This window comes from Melampsora larici-populina (assembly GCF_000204055.1).
Source record: "Melampsora larici-populina 98AG31 unplaced genomic scaffold MELLAscaffold_72, whole genome shotgun sequence".
NCBI classification, from domain to species: domain Eukaryota; kingdom Fungi; phylum Basidiomycota; class Pucciniomycetes; order Pucciniales; family Melampsoraceae; genus Melampsora; species Melampsora laricis-populina.
Genome location: NW_006768836.1, coordinates 319,432 through 341,785, shown reverse-complemented (window position 1 = coordinate 341,785; position 22,354 = coordinate 319,432). Strand labels below are relative to the sequence as shown.

The window sequence follows — 22,354 nt, the reverse complement described above, 5'->3', positions numbered from 1 at the left end:
ATTGGACAGCTTTACAAGAAACCGTAATTCCAAAAATGGTTGTCAGCTATGAATATTAGGAAACAATCACCTGTATTCATCATAAGAAGATCTGTTCATCCTTTAATAACAGCAATTGATCAAATTCACAGCTTGAATCTCAACAAACAATGTTAATAATGACATCATACAGTGTGGTGAGCAGGATCTCTACTGAGGCAAAAAATTTAAAAATTATTCAGAAAATTGTGTTTTTGGTCAAAGTCAAATTTATTATTGAACTTGTTAGTCATCAAGAGTCTCATAGTTAATCTATAGTCAGCCATTTATTATCTTTTTAATCATATATTTATCACATCATTTGATAAGAACATTTAGAAGAAGAGAAAATTTTGAAAAGATTTATAAAAATAGTATAAGAGTGAAAATTAAATTAAAAGAATGAGCAGAGAAAGAGTTGATGGAGAAGAAAATTTAGTTTGTATCTTGAAGCATGGAAACTGTTGTGAAAAGAATGAAATAAGAAGGATAACATTAGCAAAGTTGAAGGAAAATTCAAAAATATGGGTATCAAGAGTTGGAAAATGGCTTTTATAAAGTTATTATTATGAAAGCTATTGGTTCAGGAAGATTTTATTATGAAAGTGAAGTATAACATAATTCATCAGCAACTTTAATCACAGAGATTGATAAGGGAGGTGTGAAGTTATTCAAGAAAGAGGGTATTTTGAAAAAGGGTACTATGGTATTAATTCCTGTGTAGCAATGTCATTGAAGGATTGATGGTGCCAAGAGTTTTTTGGATTGACTTTTTAGCTATATGGATGATTGGAATGACGTAGGGTGATCTATTGATAGAAGAGAAATCATTATTACACGTGAAAATGGTCAAATTTCATCAAAGATGGGGCTTTCACTTAATTACATATGTCAAAACTTGTCAGAATTGGGTGTGTGATAGCTCATTCAACACAGAATTATCTGTTCCATAATGTACAGCCTGTAAATGATTAGTAACAAAGGATTAGTGAAAAATCTATAAGGAAACTGTGAGGGTAGGGTATTCTTTTAGAGTACTCTAAGCTCACTAATGGAAATTCAGAAGGGTCTTTTTATTTAAATATATGTATTTCAAATAGTAATTTGTAAATACAATAATAATAAAAGAAATAAAATAAGGAAGGAAAAGGACTAACAGTCTGCTTGGATGAATCCAGACAGACTTCAGTTAGTTGACTCCTTAAGAAGGAGATTTGTTTATAATTTAATAAATATTATAATATGAGAAGGCTGGATCCAAAGCCTTCCTTTAATCTTTAAAGTGACAGATTAAAGAGTGAGGTATAGAATCACTAGTCTGGTTGTTACAAAAGTCACCAACTTATGGTTGTTCAGAAGGTACACCAACCTGTGAGTTGATATAGGTCACTAACCTGTAGTTGTTCAAGAGGTAACTAACCTTGAAGTTAATTGGAAGGTCACTAACCTAGAGATATTCTACTTAGGGAAAGTAGAGGATCCAAAAAAGGGGGAAGGAAGAGATTACTTTATCTTTTAGTCAGGAAGGTGCTTTAACACTGCGAATATAATGTATTTTTCCGAGGTGAAAAATGATTACATTTATTTCACAAAATGATTAAAAATGCATTAATTCTGCATTAATTCTGCATTTTTCTGCATTAATTCTGCATTATTAATCATTTTGTGCATTAATGTCAATCATTTTTCACCTGGGAAAAATACATTATTTTTGCAGTGTAAAGATATGAAGTGAATCACTAGTCTTATTATTATAAGACTTTTGATTGGGTACTTCAATTGAACTTTAAAGGGTTCTTTAAAAGATGTGTGTAATAAATTGCTTGAAGGAAAGTTTCTGAGAGCTGAGAGTGGAGGGATTTATATACTCTCCTCTCCAAACCTAACTGTAGTGATATTTGGTTGTATCGCTACTGTGGTTTAGGGTTTACTGATCACTATTAGTTATTGTCATTATTAGTCTGACATAATTACATATACGTGTTATGTAATTTATGTAGTATAAGCATCTTAACTCTTGACACTGAGTTATGAGGTGTAATTGGTGTTTTATTACATGTTACATATGTTTTTAAATGTATATGTATATGTAATTGATGTTTGTATGTGTTTTATTATATGTTACATGTGTTTAATAAGCTGTATGTACATGTAATTAAGATTATAAGTGAAATTTATGTATTATAAGTTAGTTTTGGGTACATGTATATGTACCCAGGGCTGACAGAAACAAAGAAAATGGAGTGAATTCTGAATTTGGCGCTTCCATACACCTGTAATGCAACATTTACACAACAAAAGCTTATTTTATCAATCTCTACAGCTGAATAACTTATTCATCACACATCAGAAATAGGCCATGTTGGGGCAATAAATGATCATGGTCACAAGGGCTACAAAATGAGCTATAGTAATACAAAATTGAACAACTTTACAAAATATTTGCAATTCCAAAAATGGATTTCAGCTATGAGTATTAGGAAAAAATCACCTGTATTCATCATAAGAAGATCTGTTCATCTTTTTGTAACATCAATTGATCAAATTCACAGCTTGAATCACGGCAAACAATAATAATAATGACATCATATGGTTACATTGAAGGATTTTTGTTGGATTTTTGGCAGTTTTTGAGGTTTTTGGAGGCTGTTTACCATTGTTGGATATTGTTAGGGGGTTATATACATTGTTGGTGATTTTACGGGCCTTTGGTCCCCTTTTTACTCATCTTATACTTTTGTTAGAGTGTTTTTAATCATTATTAAATTACTTTAGCAGTACTAAGTTCACTAAGGGCGCGTTCACTTAAGCAATTTCTGGTGAGAAATCACATTCTGCAAAATTTAAAGTGTCTATTTGGTGGTGTATGTTTCATTTTTGCATTAAAAATTTTCCAGAAGGTGATTTCTGGTCAGAAATTCCTTAAGTGAACACGCCCTAAATAGCCCCTTTATATCAAAGGAAAAATTTCTTTATGTGTGATAAGACTACAAGTCTTCCTTGGAATAACAATCTAATTGATTGTTGCTTTGCTAGTAATTAAAGTTGTGTTTTGTTGTGCTCAGATTGGAATAACACTATAGCAGTGTTGAGGTTTCTTTATTTCTAAAAATCACAGGAATAATACTTGAATTAAGTATTGAGACAATTTCTCTGGTGCCTTATCCCAAAGAATTCAGCAAAACCCCGTGTTGATTCTTTCAAAGAGGCAGTCTTAGGCAACTTTTATTAGTTAGTTATACTAGTAGATTATCCCTCTTTAAGCTCTGTAAAGCTCTTGTTGAGCTTTAAGTGCTACAGTGGTCAGCCTGTTAAATTTGAAATGAGAGGTGAGAAAAACATTGTAGTATACTTGTTGGCATACATGTCAAAAGCTGATCCATCCAAGATGGCCAAGACTCACAATTCTGCAATTTTATTAGGGCCTGTGGGTGGGGAAGCAGCCAAAGCACATCCTTCTTTGGAGCATTTGATAACTCCCAAACAATAATATCTTCTAGCTATCCAGTCTTCTTTCTTTGTATTCACATGGTGTGAGTCCAACCAACAAAGCAGAAGTTTTTTGCTGGATGTTCAGGATCATTGACCTATACAGTGCAGCCATTTGGAAATATGGGATAGTCTTGCTTGTTGACTTCACAACTGTGGTCAATAAAAGTTTTGAACAAAGTTTTATTGGTAGGTAGTTGGAGATTGGGGTGGTGGTGTTTTTTGACCTGCACGGACTTGCAGGAGTGGCATCAGGAGAAGACATTGTGGCTGGAGGTGAAGATGGCAGTGAAAATAAATAGCCTGGTGAGAACAACTTTCAAGTTTGAAAGTTGTCTAAGTTGTCTTCTCTGAAAGATAAAAATGAGGATAAGTTGTAAGAAGAAGGGCTCAACAGAAGATTCTGTTGAGATGGAGCATCAATCAGATAAAATTCTTTGATGATGATATATCCTCATCATAAATTGAAAGGCTGGTTATGTAGTTCTGGTTCTTTCAGGCAAATCAATTGAATGATTGATGGAGCATGGACTATCATCTGTTGTGATGCTGGCATCATAGCGCAATGTGGCTTGTCCCATCTTTGAATCAAATTTCTTGTCTTCAATTTACAAAAAGGGTGCTGTCTTTGGATTCAATGAGTCCAAAAGGCTTCATGGACAAGGAATCCCAAAGCACTGGTGCCTCTTTGGAAAATATGTGCATGTAAAACTTTCATGTATAGCACATTACATCCATTCTCTGATCTCACGGATGTGGGTACTACAAATATTTGTGAATATTTGATCTTTTTTTGTTCATCTCTATGTGGAGGTATTCTTCTTTGTTCATCTCTATATGGTGGTGTTCAACACTGTTTGGGGTGTTACTTTGTCCTCATGGGAATGGACATCCATGGTTTCATCTATCATGGAGCCTGTGCGGTGTAAAGTATAGTGGTGTAAAATTGTAATATTGAACCTACATTGGTAATATTACACCAAGAAGACTTGCACTGAACCTGGTCTGTGTTACGTGTCTCAGTGTAAAATTCATAGCTGAGCTTGGGTCTCAGACTTTTACACTGTATTTTTTTGCACCAGAACTTTCAGTGTAAAAGTCTCTTTGTAAAATTACATATCTCAGCCGGGTCCCTTGTTTTTACACTGAAACTTTTACACGGTGACTTTTTGCACAGAGGAAAAAAACAAAATATCAGTATAAAATTTGAAAACAGGGGCCTTTTTTGAATTTTACACTGGAACTGTTTAATTTTACACCTAATTGAACTCAGTCCCTCCAAACCGCACGCGTCCCCCGGAGCCTGCGGGACGTCTCTGCGGCAAACTTAATAAGTCCCTCTCTGACCTGTACTGGCCAGCTCAAACAACCAGTACAGGTCAGAGAGGGACTTAGTTAAGTTTGTCTCTGTGGGGGTTAGGGGCTTGTGTGAAGCTAGGTTCTACACCGGGTTGGTCTGTGTAAAGCGGCTGGTGTAAAATTCTCCCACCCCATTTACAAAAGTAAAGTGTAGTTCTGTTCATTCCGCATATCTCTAGATGCATTGCATGTGATAACATACACTTGTCCCTGATCAGAACCCAAATGAAGCTTTTGGTAGTCGTGACTTGTAAGACTGGTGTGTCTCTGGGTTTTGTTCCAACTTCAGTGTGTCAGCCCAATCAATCCACTTAGGTCCACTGGAAACTAATCCACTAGCCAAAGCCAAAGAGGCATGCATTTTTGCCTTTTCCAAGTTTCCAACAGCGTTGTAAGCTAAAGATGCCCGCAAATAAGCATTGAACATTATAACATCTAGTCTCTCCTGTATTACGAAGTCAATGTCAGCTGAATAGGTCAGGACCTAGCGCTGGAATTAGATAAAACACACCAGCATGTGGAGCGTTATGGCATATTCGGCCATGGTAGGGGTAGCTTCAGAAGCTGATGTCCAGTCGTCCAATATAGCATTCAACTTTTTGAGTCTCTCAATCCGATAGTCAGAAAGCATTGCCACATGTAGTGGCGACGAGCATAGTGAACAGCCACATTCGAATCCATAATCGCGAGACAGAAGTCCCTGTCTTGTCTCTTTAGACACGTCCACTTGGATATCTGCCAGAAATCCCCGAGACGTGAACACATGAGCAAGTCTTAACGGATTGATCTTTTATCCAGGACTTACAGCTGACTGTCAGTTCTTCACCTGGGGAAATATCCCGGAGTGCATGCACGTTTAATTTCAAGGTGTTTGTATCGAAGTGGTACGCAGAGTTGGGGCGACAATCGTGATTCAGTCGACTGGCGATGGACATATTTTGTTATTGATTCCAAGCACCATCAGCTGCGGAAAGAGGGGCAAGTTGAAATACTCACGTAGGCTCGAACACAACGGCGCCAAAGGGCCGTTCCTGTCCCTTGACCTCCACCCTGTGGTAGAAATTGTTACGCTCGAAAGCCGACTTGATCCATTCTCCTTGAGTCTCTCCTTCACCGTGAAGAGTAGCAAAAGTAGCTCGTGTCTCGAATGGAAGATAGTCCACTGCTGTCTTCATGAAGTCACCGAGATCCTCCCTTCTCCATACATCTGCCTCAGTCATGCTCACAATGACTGCGTGATCACTGACGATCAAGTCCCCAGGATAAAACCTCTGTAGAGTGACTGTACCCTTTCCACCCTTATGAGGCATGTCCACGACGTCAAACTTCTTGCCACTGGGTTTCTCCTCGTCCGTAAGATCTTTTTTCGGCTTAAAGACTGTGAATGTTGATAGTATTTCTTTGAATACAGAGGGGTACGCCACAAATACTATGCCCCTTCCATGATCGAAAGCATGGTTGAGATAGATGCATATTGGCTCCCAGTCATGGCGGTCTTTGCGAGGGTAACACCTTTGTTTAACAAATCCATCCAGGACATCGTCGACTTCCGAAGATTCGAGGATCGGTCTGACATCCACCTGATCAAATTTGTAGACTAGTCCAACTGATGATTTCGGGGTTCTTGAAGACCTAGCGTCCGATGAACCTAAGCGCGTAGAGTTGAAAGCAGTGTTATGTCGGCTAGGATCTGACACTTTGTTGAGTAAGGCCTTGTCGCAGCTAGACGATGTGCAGGCCTGCTGGGTGTACATCGAAGTTTCAGGCTTTATGAAAACAGATAGCGAGGTTGATTCAAGCTCATTGTTACAACGACAATGTTGAACGAATCCAGATACGAGGAGGTGGATTAGGAATGTAGCTCTGTTCTGCATATTTTGAGATAACGATGTTGTAAAGATGACGATATAAAAGCTAATGAAGGCAAAAGATACTCCCGAATGTGAACGAGGTATGGCTTACAGTGACGTGAAGACTGAAGCAGACTTCAAGGCCTCTTAGAAGAATTCCGAGTCTTACTTCATCATTGAGTGCTGTCAATGAAAATCAAACCAATGAAGGACTTATTGGATGCAACACGTGTGCGCAGACTCCTTCCCACTCCAGTGAATTCATGTGTAATCCCCACGACCGGACAACGTCACCGTTCGAAACCGAGGATGTGTGTAGCTGACAACAACTGGTGCTGATTATTGCTAGCTTCTCGAGAAGGAATGACAAGGAACTCGGAAGCACAAGAGACTAAGAATCGCTGGTTCCCATTGTCGGCATCAGCTCCAACCTCCCATTGTTGACGAGCAAGGTTGTTTTCTACAGACGCTGATGACGTACTTTGGGATTCGAAGTAAATGACAAGGCTATAATGGAGACGAGGACACTTCAATCAAGCTTGAGCAGCTGAAAGCTATCACACTCCAGAGCGTCCCATAACCTGACTGGTCACGTTCGAGCTGCAAGCAGAGCCAAGGTCATAGATACATAGCACTTCAGAAATCATGATGAGGGTAATGCCAAGATACATAGACAGACATAGACCCAGAAAGAATGGGCACTAGGAGCCTGCTTCTAGATACGAGAATAGGTGACAGGCGCCAGCAGTGACGTAGCCACGACGAATGATGTGTAAGCCATTCACATTCGTGTATGATTAATCCGCTGTGCTCTTTACCACTCCGAAATGGTAAAGCAACTCTTTTCCATTTCACAGAGGACGTCATTACCCTCTTGTTAATCATATAAAGATTAGGGCAGGTCAAGTAGACCACTTTTTTGCTCATTTATGGGCCAAAACGAGCGAAAAACTGGCCTACTTGACCTGCCCTATTGTGGATGTTCCTATTGTGGATGTTCTCGAACTCCGGTTCTTCCCACTTATCTTCTTTTCTCAAAGGTTTTTAAGAAAGATGTCTCCCTAAGAGTTATTCTCATCCAAATCGAGATTCTTTATATTCATCTCCGTGATTAGAATATTAAGAATTGTTTTTTCCCACCCACCTCTCCCTTTATTATCTTTTAAATACTCTTAGGCCGCCCCTAGCGGACCTCTTTTTATGCCTTTGAGTCGTTTGCATGTGTACCCTAACCTATTCAGATAGCTGTTTCTTACCTACTTGCAAATAGGGCTCTACGCCCCGATTCTGGCTAAACTTCCACATCGTGAGTTTAGCGCAGATCACCAACAAGCGCCCATACCTATTCTAGCATTCATAGTGTCGGAGTGCAGCATCAAGGATGATTTGGATTATCCTAATTTTTGCGTTAGGGAAGTTGGAGGTTTAGGCACGGTTGAAAAAGGCAATTGCCTCCATCAGACATCTAAGATTTCAAGGATCAATTGCCTGCTGCGTGGATTGCGTCAACTTGACAAAATCTGTTGCATTGGCTCATGATAGTATGTCTCATGTTGTAGATAATTCCAAACATGACTGAAATTTGATTAGCAATCAATTATTTTGATAGTTTAGCACATAGTGTAGCACATCTCTGTTCTCTGTTGTCCAGGAAAATTTGATCCTGATGACATTCAAGATGAAGTTTTTAGTAGCCGTGCCTTGAACGACCAATGCGTCTCCGGTTCTTGCTCCAACTCCATTGCTGTAGGCCATTCGGCCCACTTAGGTCCGAGAGCGACCAATCCACTAGCCAAGGCCAAAGCAGCATAGATCCTTGATCTTTCCCATTCTCCAATAGCATTGTATGCTAAGGATGCCTTCAAATAAGCCTTGTGTATGGAAACGTCTAGTCTCTCCTACGTCGCCAATTGATCCATGTCAACTGAGTCAGAAACTATGACTGGGGTCAGAAATAACATACCAGCTTGTAGAGGTTTACGAGCCGTTCAGCCATAGAAGGAGTTGCTACTGAAGTTGACTTCCAATCGTCCAATACAGTTGTCAACTCTTGGATTTTCTCAATGCGATAGTCAGACAGCTAGGCGATATGTGGAGGCGAGGAGCATAGTGAACAACTACAGGAAAACCCGTAATTCCGCAAGAGGCGTGCCTGTCTATCACTCCTGACCAGTTCCCCTCCGATATCTATAACATTTTCCACGACATAGACCTGTTAGTGAAGCGCTCTTCAGAACGAGCTTTTAAATTTGATCAAAAAATACTTACATGCGACGGTCAGCTCTTCACCCAGCGAAATATCTCGAAGTGCATGTACGTGTATTTGTAAAGTCTCCGTATCAAAGTGGTAGCCAGCGTTGGGGCGACAATCATGATTCAGTCGACTGGAAACAGGAATGCGGGTTGATTAGCCCGTTATGAAATTTAGATCTGGTGAAAACAATAACTCACGTAGGCTCGAAAACAACAGCTCCGAAGGGACGTTCATATTCCCCAACTTTCAGAACGTGATAGAAATTGTTGCGTTCAAAAGCCGACTTGATCCATTCTCCTTGAGTCTCTCCTTCACCGTGAAGAGTAGCAAAAGTAGCTCGTGTCTCGAATGGAAGATAGTCCACTGCTGTCTTCATGATGTCACCGATATCCTCCCTTCTCCATACATCTGGCTCGGTCATGCTCACGAAGACTGTGTGATCACTGACGATTAAGTCTCCAGGATAAAACCTCTGTAGAGAAACTGTACCCTTTCCACCCTTATGAGGCATGTCCACGACCTCAAACCTCTTGCCGCTGAGGTTTTCCTGAGCCTTAGGGTCTTTTTTCGGCTTGAAGACTGTAAAATTTGGTAGTATTGCTTTGAATACAGATGGGGTAGCCAGATATACCATACCCCTTCCATGATCGAAAGCATAGTTTAGATATATGCAGACCGGCTCCCGGTTGTTGTTGTCTTGGCCCGGGTAGCACTCTTGTTTGACAAATCCATCCAGGTCATCGTCCAACTCCACAGATTCGAGGATCGGTTTGACATCAACTTGATCAAACTTGTAGACCAGACCGACTGACGATTTCAGTGCCCTTGACGATTCGGAGTCTGGTGAAGGTATACAAGAGTTCAGAGAAGATCCGTGCCGGCTATCAATTGAGACTTTGTTGGGCAAGAGCTGATCGGAGCTAGGCGGTACGCAGGTCTGCTGCGTGTATGGCGAAGATTCAGGCTTTATGAAAATGGGCAATGAGTTGGAATGAAGATCATTGTTACAGCAACACTTTTCAACGAATCCATGTATGAGGAAATGTGTCAGAAAGCAAGCTCTGATTCGCATCTTTTGATAATGCAATGATGTGGAAATGTGTGGTTCGCCAGGAAAGGTTTCGGATGAAGGCTAAAGACACTATCAGATGCGAATGGTCTGGTCGGCAGTGATGTGAAAACTGAAGGATACTTCAGTCTCTTATACTGAATACCAAGATTTTTGACTGTCCCCCACGGCCGTTAGCTGAAAATGGAAACAGTTGAGCATGTAATTAAATTCAGAAGATGATCGCAAAGTCCATCACACTCCCGGGAAATCGTGTGCAATCTTCACGACCAAACCAGCATCACTCTTCGAGACCGAGGATGGATACATCAACTTCACATAAAGTGTAAAGACTGGATGAACCGAATTCAATCACATACTAAATGTTTCATATCTTCATAATTACGCAATTTCGCTCAACCATGAGATATTTATTCTTGCTACAATGAAGAGGTCAATTTATTACAAACACAGCATAATGCACATGTATTGCCTCAGCACTTCACAACCACCAGTTCATATATATAAAGTTGAACACTAAAAGTAGACTAGCACCACAAGAAAGTTATGTTTAAAAACAAGATGACGATCAGGATTGCAAAATCAAACGCAAGATAATACAAGTATTACATATAGAAGACAAGATCAAAACAATCCCAGATATAATTGGGAGCAACATACCACAGTCATCATCATGAGGGATCAGAAGCCCAAGAAATCGTACAAAATATAATAAAAGATCTATGAAAGGTAACAAAACAAGAGACGATATTTGGATGTTCAAAATTTACATCCTTCGCAGCTCAGAGAACTGATTCCAGATTTTGATGTATCTCACAGGCATCTCTGAGAGCTTTATTGGATGTAAAAGGTTCAAGAACATGCACCATAATCGCCCTCATAAGTTGATGATAATTCCTCATCTTTTGATCTAGGCAAAGATATCTTATAGCAACACAATTGTGAGATTGTCGCAATCTGATCAAAAATCTTGTCTTAGCTAATATCTCTAGTCTGATGAAGCTGAGGTAAAGAGACTATGACTCACCAATGCCAAGATGATCCATACCAAATTTCCACCTATTAAACTATTACCACTAGAAATACCCATAGCAAATAATGAAGAGCCCAATATGGGACCAATGACTTGTGCAAACGCCGAACAGGTCTTTATTAATCAACTTGATCAGTTCTTGACTTGATGTGTTCGTAAATAAATATAAATGACTACGACAAACCTGCTGCATTCCATTCAAAGTTCCGAGCGCTGCAGCACTGGGAGACAAAAGTTTCGTGATCATCATGATGGAAACTGAGACGTGAAATAAAAGTGGATGTTACTTTTTTAAAACTCGAGGAATGTATAAATGAATGGAAAGACTATGTTCTTACCATAACACATGCTTCCTGGGCTTCGCAAAATCATGATCATAACCATGTAGGCAATCCTTTTTCCAGGAGTGCTACTCTCGACTAAGGAGTTTCAAAGGGATGAATAATTTAAGCAAAAGGACCCCGCCAATAAGTTGACATGTATTTGGTACTGACGATGTGTTGACCAAGTAACAAAGGGTACACATAGGTACGAAAGCGTGAAGCAAGTTATGGTGCATTTCAGGACTGATACAACCCCGATACGTCTTTGTAAAGGCGGGAAGATCAGTAGTTGAACAATGATGATTCCAAAACCTCCGACACTTAGAACGGATCCTACGAAGGAAGAAAAGAGCCGAAAGAAAAGCAATCAATTCAATCATCTCTTCGAGGTAGGATCTGCTCAAAAACCTTACCAATCTGTTCAAGGGACATTCCAAGTCCGCCATTGACGATATCTGAGAGAACTTGTCAACATAGTCCAATATATAAAATAGTGGAGGGATAGTACCTGTGTAGGCATACAACGGGATTACAGCATTCCAAGCTACGTTTTGCAAATGCATGATGATGAAGGTCAACATCGTGATCATGATGGGGTATGTGCATAGCGATGCAATTTTAGGAGGTTTGTCTTGACTCGTCTCAGTCAAAGTTGCAGACATCTCGTCTTGCTGCAGGCCTTGTCCTTGAACACGGGATACGAGCTTCCGCTTTGATGGTAAGGTCTGCCATAGGGAGTTATTCAGCATCGAACAGATTGATATTGTTTTCTATCAAGTTACTGACCTCTTCCAAGAAGAAAATCCCAAGACCAATAGCCAACAAATTCAGTAAACCTCCCATGAAGCAAGGCAAAAAGTAGGGATGCTTGATCATCAGGTCCGATGATCCAAAAAGATCTGGGTATTTTTCAGCTGGCAGGGCGAGAAAGCCCCCGATAATTGGTCCCAAGATAGATCCAATGGCCTGGAAGACAACGCTTACTCATCATCAGTGACTCCCGCTTGATCTTTTATAGTCGAGATAAACTTACATAGCACAACGGTAGATAAGCCACAGCGCTGAGATTGGATGGTGAATTGAGCTTTCACTTTCTACGGAGGCAGGGGTATGGGCTAGACAATTTCAAATGGCTTACTCTGCATAATTGGTCGCATCCGTAATTTCTGCAACGATGGACTAAAGGATTGGATTTTCAGGCCAATATTTACGACTCTTATTACAATCAAAATGCCTTACTTGAATGATTCCGATGTTTCCTACACAAATGTCCAAGAACGTCACCACTCAATTCTCTGAAATCGAGGGATTTTTTTGAAAAAAAAAACTTACCATTCATCATTCCAGCAACAAATCTGGAAATGATTAAACCAGTATATGTGCTTTGTAATCCGAAGGAGATGACACTAATTGCCATTCCAAAAAGTCCGAAAAGCATCACAGGCTTTCTACCCACGTGATCTGATAATCGACCCCAAAAAACGGCTGAGGAATTACGAAAAAAAAACTATCAACTCAAATGTGTTTGTTTGTGTGCTACCTTGAATGAAATAATCTTTCTACCTGTACACATTTGCGCGATAGCAAAAAGACCTGGATTGAAAACATCATAACGATTTCATGTTACTTTTACGGGTTCATGTTGTCGAAATGAAACAATGAGGTAAAGAAAATCTTGTTCATTTGACTGACTCTCAATTACGCCAGCATAATATCCTATCTGCTTTGAATCAGGTGAGACTTTCATATCTTCCAACATCCGACTAATCAAGATAGGTCAGCAATGAATCTTTCTGACTCGTAATCGTTCAAGTGCCACTGACTTGATGAATGGAAAGATGAGTGTATACGATATAGGTTCTACCATGGACATGCGTTAGCTAATGATTTCCTTCACGAAGAACGCCCATGAATGTAATGTATTCACCCGTGAGTCGCATGATGCAAAGGACAAATAATTGTCTCACTGGCAATGGTGTTCGACTTTTGTAAAGGGTAACATGGGACTAGACAGTGAGTGGGTGAAAAGTACCCAATGTTAGTTGAAGTTACTTGTGAGTTTGGACGAATGGAAAGAATATCACATTTGGCGGTGTCGCGACCAATGGGGATCGTTCGTCTGCTATTGAGCTTTCGGATGGGCGGGACATCGCCCGTTGGAATCTAGAGGAAAGCGTCATGATAAAAATGTCGAATTTCGGAAAATGATGAAGTCTTGATAATTAGTGGAAGAAAAGTTGATGAGGATCCAATTCGCTGGGTGGTTCGCCCCAGATCAACACCTCATCAAGAACAGCAGAAGTTGAACTAATTTTAATTCCGTTTGAGTGGTATGTGGATCTGATGAAATTCTCAATTACAAATGCTCATGTGCATTGGAGATTGGTAAAATGAGAATTCCCATTAACTTTGACGTAAAGCAAGTACAGATGAAAAGTTCATTTGAAAGTTGAAACAAAACTTGTATGTTGTATTCTAGTTGTATAAGTATACGAGTGAGGAGTGGCCTCGAGAATTGTCAAGAAGTACATTATAAGCATAACCAAGCCCCTCTTCCGACGCGGCCATGTCCGCTCTCGAAGAGGGGCTTATGACTAAAACCCCAGGTTTGGCCTGAGCACAGCAGGATTTTCACGCGCTTTTGCTTCAGCCCTCATTTTCAGGGCTCCAAACATCGTGCAACCTCACAAAAAATTGAACAGAGCTTGTGATGAGCCAGGACCCGGGAATGCACTATATGTGTACATGAAGTGAAAAAACCACTTTGTTGGGGTGGTTTTTGGGCCATTGTCTGCCTGGACTTCATTCTTTCCAGACTTGCAGAATCACAAACTGTTTGCCTCAATCAGGGCTTTCAGCTACACAAAGTTTCAATCCTGTAGCATCTGTAGTTCAGGAGATATTGCAGTGTAACAGCCAAAAAGGTGAAGGTGTATTTTGGACGTTGGAGGTTGAATTTTTTTGCACATTTGCAATTTCCACCGCAGTGAGGCAAGTGGAGGGGCTCTTATCAGGTTTGCTTGATGGCCTAGTGCACATCTTTTGAGGTGCTTGAGACCTTAAGACAAGTGCTGATTAGAGCCCAAAAACCAAAAACTGGCTCATGTCACGCACATCTACAGGTGCAGTCCTGGGTCCTGATAAGCCTCTTACACACACTTGTGCCACGTTTAGCACCACTTTATCAAAGCAAAGAGACACAGTGGAGCTCTCAAGTTCTTGTAAATCTGAGTCTTATTTGATACAGGGCCTACAAGTGCACTTGAACTGTCCAAGATCACTTGATCTTGGACTCCAAATTCCTTGCAATCCACAAATTTAGACATGCAAGAAGTTGTATGAGGAGATTCAGAAAATCTTGAAGACCTGAGGCATACATGTTGGCAGTGCAGGTCAGGAAAAAATCATCCTGGTGGTGATCCTTGTTGAATCCAAAATATCAATGGCTATGTCTTATGAAGTGAATTCTTTTCTCTTTTTCCTTTTTGTGTGTACTAAGCATAACTACACATATAGATAACTTGTACCATTCTTATTTTACTCCAAACCATTTTTGTCCTAAACCTAACCATCACTAGTATTGCCCTGCCTTGTTTATTAAATTTGTCTTGAGAAAGATTTTATGTTTTTTCATCATTCATCTTTAAAGCTCCTCTCACAAACAGTTCACTATCATCACAAATAATCTCTCTGGACTCAATATGATCATCCTGTAAGACCATTTGACTGATAGTATTATTATTTGATTCTTCAGGTATGCATATGTTTTGATACTATTTTGTATAATTTTTCTCTCATTTACTTTGTGGTTTGGATATATGAAATTCATTTATCATTAAAGCTCATCTCACAACCCACTCCCTATTGTCACAAATAATTTCTCTGAACTCAATCTGATCATTCTCTAAGACCATATGACTGATAGTGTTATTATTTGATTGTTCAGGAATCTGAGGATTACAATAGTCCATGTGCACCATAGAAGTACTAAAGGATGTTGTGGTTTGAATAAATAGCTTGCCGGTCAGTTGTTGTGATGAATTTCATAGCCTTGAAAGAACACCCTTCTTCATATATTTGTTTATTTGTTGCCACTCACCATTAAGGGTGCCACTATACTATACTGGTACAGGTATAGTTGGGTATAGTATAGTTTAACTATACTGGGTATAGTATAGTTGGAACTATACCACACACAACTATACTCAGTATAGTGACAGTACTCAAAGCTGTGTATACTTTGCTGTACTTAGTTTTTTTTCTTTTTTCACAACTACACCACCAGGAAAAACTATGTTTCTGGCTCAGAAGTAGATATTTTTGAGCTTCAAACAAAAGACATACTTTTTCAGGGTTATACATGTTTTTCATCAACTTGCACAACTGTACTGCAAAGTATAGTATAGTATATCTGTGTATAGTTGTTCTATACTATACCGGCCAAGCTGAAAGTATAGTCGCAGCCTTGTCACCATCCACATTATCTATCAAACCAGATCATCCACCAATGGGTTGTATGAAATACTCTGAGGATCTCAAGCTTGTGGAAACCTGCATGGACCTTGCGCAAAGCTTTGATTGCTGATATCAAAAACACTCTTGGTCATTGGTTTTCTGAGCAATAAATGAATAGATTATAAGATTTGTTTTGAGCCACTGAACAAGTTGTTACCAATCCTATGTGACACAAAAGGCAAGGACACTAACACGTCTTAAGCAACATTAATTCAGCCTTAGTGATTGACATTGTCACCCACTGCCCGGCTATCTACTTGGACAAGCTTAGAAATAAAATCATTCACCTCACAGGTGTGCCAATCTCCAAATCAACCATTGCTTGCAAATTGAAAGAAACCCTTGGTCTCTCCCTACTGGTCATGTGTGATGTTCACAAGGACCAACCAAGTGCAGATTGTGTACACGTAGTCATGGAAAAGGTATGGTTTTTTTATTTTTTTTAAAAAAAAAGTCAATTTTTGTTTCACAATTCTCATCATAAGTTTTAATATACATATATGATACCTAATAAACATGGACAGCATGTTTATTCAAAATGCTGTCTAATTGATGATGTAGAGAGAGAGACCCACGGTAAAGAGTTCAAAAAATATACTCAGTTGATCACCAATGGGTGGATCCGCCCTTGGCTGCAATGACGGCTTGAATTCGCTCGGGCATCAAGGCAGCTAGACATTCCAATTTCTCAGTAGGTACACTCTCCCATGATTCCAACACATTGGCCTTCATGGAATTGAGATCCTAGATCGGATGCTTAGTTGAGATATCAAATTTAATGATGGACCAAAGATTCTCAATTGGGTTCAGATCAGGAGATTGTGCTGGCCATTTTAACTTCACTATCCTTTCTTTTTCACACCATTCGGAAGACAGTTGGGAGCGGTGGACTGGGGCTCCATCCTCCATCAAAATTAGATTGTTGGTATTGGAAGATTTGTGTAAAAAAGGGCCAAGTGACTTTTCATACACTTGCTCATTGAAATTTTCTGAATTTCGACAACCAGGCTCCATGATGATGAGCTTGAGCTTGTTTCCAGGAATGAAACCACCCCAGATCATCACTGAACTACGACCCGACTTGAAAGAGGGTGTCAAACAGGATGTGCTGTATTTTTCAGCCACTTTTCGCCACACCCAAACTTTTTGATACGGCTTTCCGATCTCAAAGGTGGATTCATTGGTCCAAATGACTCGCTTCCAATCATCCACCGTCCATGCCGCATAGTTTTTTGCAAACTCGAGATGCGCCACTTTATGTTTAGCGGTTAAATAAGGCTTCACTATTGCTACTCTCGAGTTGTAACCGAGGGATTTGAGAGCCAGTCTAATCATAGTTGCACTTGCTTTTGTTGCAGATCCCTGGACTATCTGACGCATGGGAGCTCGTCAAGACTGTTTGACATCACGCTCAAGATGTCGGAGATTGCAATTGGTCAACAAAGATGGTTGGCCAGAGGGTTTGTGGCCTTCTACGGAGCCTTCTGCCTTAAATTTTGCGAGGACGGAGTGGACCGTGGTGACTGGACACACTAGAGTTTGGCTGATATCTACATTTCTCTTCTTTGCTAGGTGCATTCTGACCATTTGCTTTTGAAGATCAGATGGTAAGGGCTTCATATCAACAATTTCAGAGGTGATGATTGACATGTTTGACCAGAAGATTGGTAAACAACAAAATTCAGAAAAAAACAAAAAAACCCCGTAGCTTTTACCTCACTACATGTACAATTTGTGAAGAAATTGGCTGGAATTCCACCCAAGTACTATGTTGTCATAGGTATGTATTTTCCTGCTTGAATTTGTCCTCTCTACATTTCTAACTGTGGTACTCTTTTCAAGATGAATCTGGTGTAGTCACACACCCCAAACACCTCTGGAAACCCAGAGGGGTCCTTTACCCCCAGCAAACCTCTCCCAAAATTTCACCAAGTTTTCTGGAACCCATCAGTTGTGTGTATAAGGAGCCAGTGGTGAAGAATCCTGTACAGTTCAATTATCATTCAGCCATCTTCTGTGCACCCAAATGACAATATGCATATAATATGGAAGGTTGAAGTGGTTCATGGAAGGACCAAGAATTGGATAGGTTTTGGTTCTTATACAATCATTATAATCCAAAGCTCAATTAGGAGAGCACAATTCAGGCTTAACATACTCAGTTGTGCGCTGGAATTGTCCTGTTGGTGAAGTGGTATGAGCACAGCTTTTAATGTGATTTTTCCTGTCACACTTTCACTTGAAAAAAAACACAATGTTTATTAACCAAAACAAAGTAACAATCACAATCTATCAGATTGTTATTGCAATGAACACTTGTAGTCTTATCACACGTAAAGAAATTTCTCCTTTGATACAAAGGGGCTATTTATTGAAATTAGTACTGAAATAGTAATTGAATAACAATTATAAACACTATAAATAATGTACAAGATGCAAAAAATGGAAAAAAGCCTGTAAAACATCCACCAACAGTATTTATCATCTTTGCAGACACCAACAATGATGAACAACCTTCAAAAACCAACAAAAACCAACAATAACAACCTTCAAAAACCAACAAAAACCAACAAAGACCCTCTGATGTAATCCTATGATGAAATCATTACTAATGAATGTCATGATTTAAGCTGTGAAATTCATCAATTAATATTTATAAATGATGGAAAGATCCTCTTATGAAAAATACAGGTAATTTTTCTCTAATATTCATAGCTGAAAACCATTTTTTGGAATTTTGACTTTTTTTCTAAAGTGTTCCAATTTTGGATTACTATAGCTCATCTTGTAGATCAGATGATTCTCATCAATATTTGGCATATCATGACCTATCTCTGATATGTTACAAATAAGTTCTTGAGTTGTAAAGATTGATAAGATAAGCTTTTGGTCATGTAAATGTTGCTACAGTACATGTGTGTATGTAAGTGTAAAAGTCAAAATCTGCACCATTCTTTTTGATTCCTTATAAAATTTTCACAAATCCTCCATTACTTGTGTTTTAAAAGTTTTACATTCTGAAATGGGACATTATGTGTCAAATGAGTTATCACCTGTCTTGATCTGAGAAGTCTTGTTAAGATTTGATAAGTGAAGTTCCAAGAACAGTTGAATGAAGAATTCAAGAAAAGAAATTCTATCCCCCCTGGACAGGCTTTGGACATGTCCCAAATCAATCAAAATGCAAAACATGTCTGTTAAGCTGTAAATCCTAGGTTTGGGATGTGCCACTTACCCTGTGTATAGCAGACCAAGGAAGTTGGATTTCCCCAGTTTCCAAACTACATCCAAATGGACCGAGGTGGGGAACTGGTGAAAAAACCCCGGGCTCTGAAGTTTATTGCTCATCATCATTGATTTGGAGATTTTCATCATCATTAAGAATCTTAAAACTTTTCATTCCTGATTAAACCAAACCAAGGAACCAAACCCATCAACAAAAAAAAAGCTCAAACTCAGGCTCCAGAACTTCCGAAACCATAAATCCTCAAGTTGAATCAATTGCTATAAATCTCAATATATAATCATCCAAGATCTTTTTTTCGATCTTCAAATCAGCCATGCTACACTTCAAGAAAAGAAAAAAATGGTAAGAAATGAGCCGAATTTTTGAAAGATATGTATGAATAAAACTTGATTTTTGAAAACACACAAAAAAACCCCAGTGTACCCAAATGCTAAATCAGACTATGAACAACGAGCCCAAAACAAAAGTAATATAGAGATTGAGAGATAGAGAGAGAGAGAAAAAAAGAGATGTCTATAAACAAATGTTGAGTATGCTATATACAATCTATGTATGTCTAAAGATTTATCTGCTGCAAAAAAAAAAGTTTGAACAAGAAGAAATTCTAAAATTATTTACATCTTTAGAAAATGGTTAACTTGAAATGTCAGATAAGTCTATAACTTTTCAAAGTTTTCCTAAAATGAGTTTGTAGAGATCATTGATGAAGAAGTGAATGAATCTTTAACTGGATGTGAGCAGTGTCGAAGATAGGATTGGTAGAAAGTTACCGATCACTAATGAAGGACAATTGAACCTGTTTATGAAGATGGATGAATGACATTAGACTCGCTTTACCAAGTTGAATGGATAGACAGTTGAAGATAAAACTTACAAGTCTCGTTTGATTGTAAAACAAAATGTACATCCTACTATTCTTCCACCTGGACATATTAGACCACAGTACTTCATCACGACCTATGAAGTAAATCATGATCATTAGAGATATCGAGAAAGCTTTCTTATTGATTCTAAATTACTAACCTGTTGATTGAGATTCTCGAATGCAGCTTCATCAAACTTTTCAAAGTATTTGATTACACTATCATTTTCAAAGAGCTAAGAAGATCAAATTAAAATCCCATTAATTGGATTTCTTTGTTGTTGTTGTTTTGTGGAAAAAGAAAAGCATACCTCAAAGATAGACTTCTTCTCTTTTAGTTCATTCTTACTCCAATCCGTCAACATACAAAACTCATCACCTACACATACCACTTCACCCGTCCTTCTCCAAACAACCGTCGGTGTACCACTCACAGAGATCATTCTCTCTAGTTCCTAGTAGCGAAAGAAAAAAATTCAACTCGTTGAGATTTGTAGGTCTTGGTTTAAGATAAAAAGTCTGGCTGACTCACAAGTAGAGATCTTTGAACGGCTCGCTCTAGTAATTCTGCATCTTCATCATTGATAGAGAACTGGGTATTTAGTAATTCGGGTCTTAAGTTGGCCACTACACTACGCATAGCTCGAGTCTCGTCATCTTCCGGATGTAAGCTAAACCTGAAAATCAGTCCAACTTTGCCTAAGTATATGAAATGAATATAGAATCATCAGGTTTTAAATCACCCACCTTTGATCAAGATATTGTTCTAATTCATGAAACCGATTCTCATCACCAATTCTAGCTTCGACTTTTTTCCAATCCTGTTCTTCGAATCCCATCCAATCATCTCTAATAGGTGAAGAAGTAGATTGAGAAGAAGAAGAACCAATAGCCAAAGAAGCAGGTGGAGTAGGTGGTCTTCTTGGACTTTTCATTTCACCTGCCATTTCACCTTTACTAAGCCATGCATCAGGCCCAAGATCAATGTCAGGTTGATTACCCCAACATTCTTCTAATAAACCATTAGGAAAACTATCGAGTGATACGAATTCTGATAAGTCTGGCCAGTCTATCCCATTGGTGAATGAATCCACTGATGTTGAGATCGGACCAGTAGAGCTTGGTGAAAGAGGTGCAGAGAGAGGTGAACAGAAACCTTGAGTGGTTGCGAGTTGGTTCAAGGGTTTACCAAGTCGGATCGGATAATTGAACGACGGTTCAGGTATGGCGGGGCCAGCGGGAGTGGAGGAGATAAATTGAGATGGATCGGGGTTAGATAGGTTTTGAGGTGTTGTAAGAGAACTTGGATAGATCGGTGGTCGAATTCTGGGTCTAGTCACTAATTCGTCATCATAATCTCTCAAGTATTTGGCTTTCTTTCTAAAGCCATCTGCACAAGATGCACCTAAACCACGTCTGGTACATCTTCTACATGGTCTACCATCATCACACGTCAGATGAGCTTTTTGACAATGAGCACAAGCTCGATTGGCTTTCTTGCGTTTAGGAGCAGTTACAGTAGCTTCTTTAGATATCGAGTTAGAGTGACAGTGATCGATTGAAGTTGAAGATTTGAGAGACTGCCATAAGAATAAAAAGATCGTAAGTCAGGCTAGAGTGGTGCACTTTGTCTCCTGCCCAGAAAGCACAGGTTGACAGACGGATATAGAGTCATAGGGAAGTGAAGGGGAATACATACCGATTCAGCAGATCGACAATCGAAAGAAGTTAGCAGAGGTTTGGTTAAAGGACTTGCTGGTCGAGGGGTGTGAGATGGCTCGCATTTGATTTTCGGGCAGACAGTAAGAGATTCTGGATAATCAGCAGGGATGAAACTCATCGAAGGATGTATAGAATGAGATTGATCGATGAGAGAGATATGATGAAGAGGATGAAGATGTGAGTGAGTGATAGTTTGAGTGGCCATCTGATATGAATTCTGTGGTGTGTACTATGTAGCTGAACTTGAAGCCCCAATGCGTAATTAACCGTTGAGCGAGCTGGAAGATTGGAATCACTATATCCAGACGGTTAGGCGAATGAGATCGACGATCGAGTAAGTGATAGAGACACAAGGATAATTTGAGCACTAAAGGATTGATTTCACATCAATCAATCTGGATAGTTTGTTGATGGAAAAAGAGGGTGACTGTAGCATTTGTTGAACGTACCTATGAAAAGTACCGAAATATAGGAATATCCCTTCCAAATAAGATATTCCGATGACGAACAGAGGTTGAGGAAGCGAGTGGCAGGTCGGAGAAAAGATGCCGAGGATGAGTTTACATGAATGAAGAGAGAAATGCCAAGTGAAGAGAAATGAAGAGAAGTTTAA

General features: G+C 39.3%; 4 protein-coding genes across 4 annotated transcripts; all 4 read right to left on the bottom strand.

Moving 5' to 3' along the window:
• Positions 1 to 5,080: 5,080 nt before the first annotated feature.
• On the bottom strand, positions 5,081 to 6,620 carry MELLADRAFT_94773 (uncharacterized protein; the record flags this gene model as incomplete). The annotated part of the gene is made up of 5 exons (XM_007417397.1): positions 5,081 to 5,311; positions 5,378 to 5,601; positions 5,672 to 5,787; positions 5,863 to 6,073; positions 6,155 to 6,620. 5 exons carry the CDS (start codon positions 6,618 to 6,620, stop codon positions 5,081 to 5,083), a joined length of 1,248 nt encoding a protein of 415 aa, XP_007417459.1.
• A 1,769-nt stretch (positions 6,621 to 8,389) lies between these two features.
• On the bottom strand, positions 8,390 to 10,042 carry MELLADRAFT_112840 (uncharacterized protein; the record flags this gene model as incomplete). The annotated part of the gene is made up of 5 exons (XM_007417408.1): positions 8,390 to 8,614; positions 8,680 to 8,796; positions 8,887 to 8,903; positions 8,985 to 9,100; positions 9,168 to 10,042. The coding sequence occupies 5 exons, from the start codon at positions 10,040 to 10,042 to the stop codon at positions 8,390 to 8,392; spliced, it is 1,350 nt and encodes a 449-aa protein (XP_007417470.1).
• A 668-nt stretch (positions 10,043 to 10,710) lies between these two features.
• On the bottom strand, positions 10,711 to 13,575 carry MELLADRAFT_94771 (uncharacterized protein; the record flags this gene model as incomplete). The annotated part of the gene is made up of 18 exons (XM_007417396.1): positions 10,711 to 10,820; positions 10,906 to 11,008; positions 11,067 to 11,186; positions 11,257 to 11,330; positions 11,411 to 11,491; positions 11,567 to 11,728; positions 11,809 to 11,859; positions 11,904 to 12,120; positions 12,182 to 12,361; positions 12,429 to 12,456; positions 12,534 to 12,574; positions 12,635 to 12,654; positions 12,728 to 12,880; positions 12,959 to 12,988; positions 13,088 to 13,158; positions 13,219 to 13,255; positions 13,323 to 13,401; positions 13,480 to 13,575. The coding sequence occupies 18 exons, from the start codon at positions 13,573 to 13,575 to the stop codon at positions 10,711 to 10,713; spliced, it is 1,653 nt and encodes a 550-aa protein (XP_007417458.1).
• A 5,951-nt stretch (positions 13,576 to 19,526) lies between these two features.
• On the bottom strand, positions 19,527 to 21,946 carry MELLADRAFT_118331 (uncharacterized protein; the record flags this gene model as incomplete). The annotated part of the gene is made up of 7 exons (XM_007417407.1): positions 19,527 to 19,953; positions 20,032 to 20,114; positions 20,181 to 20,255; positions 20,331 to 20,474; positions 20,552 to 20,696; positions 20,767 to 21,599; positions 21,719 to 21,946. 7 exons carry the CDS (start codon positions 21,944 to 21,946, stop codon positions 19,881 to 19,883), a joined length of 1,581 nt encoding a protein of 526 aa, XP_007417469.1.
• Between the last annotated feature and the right edge of the window lie 408 nt (positions 21,947 to 22,354).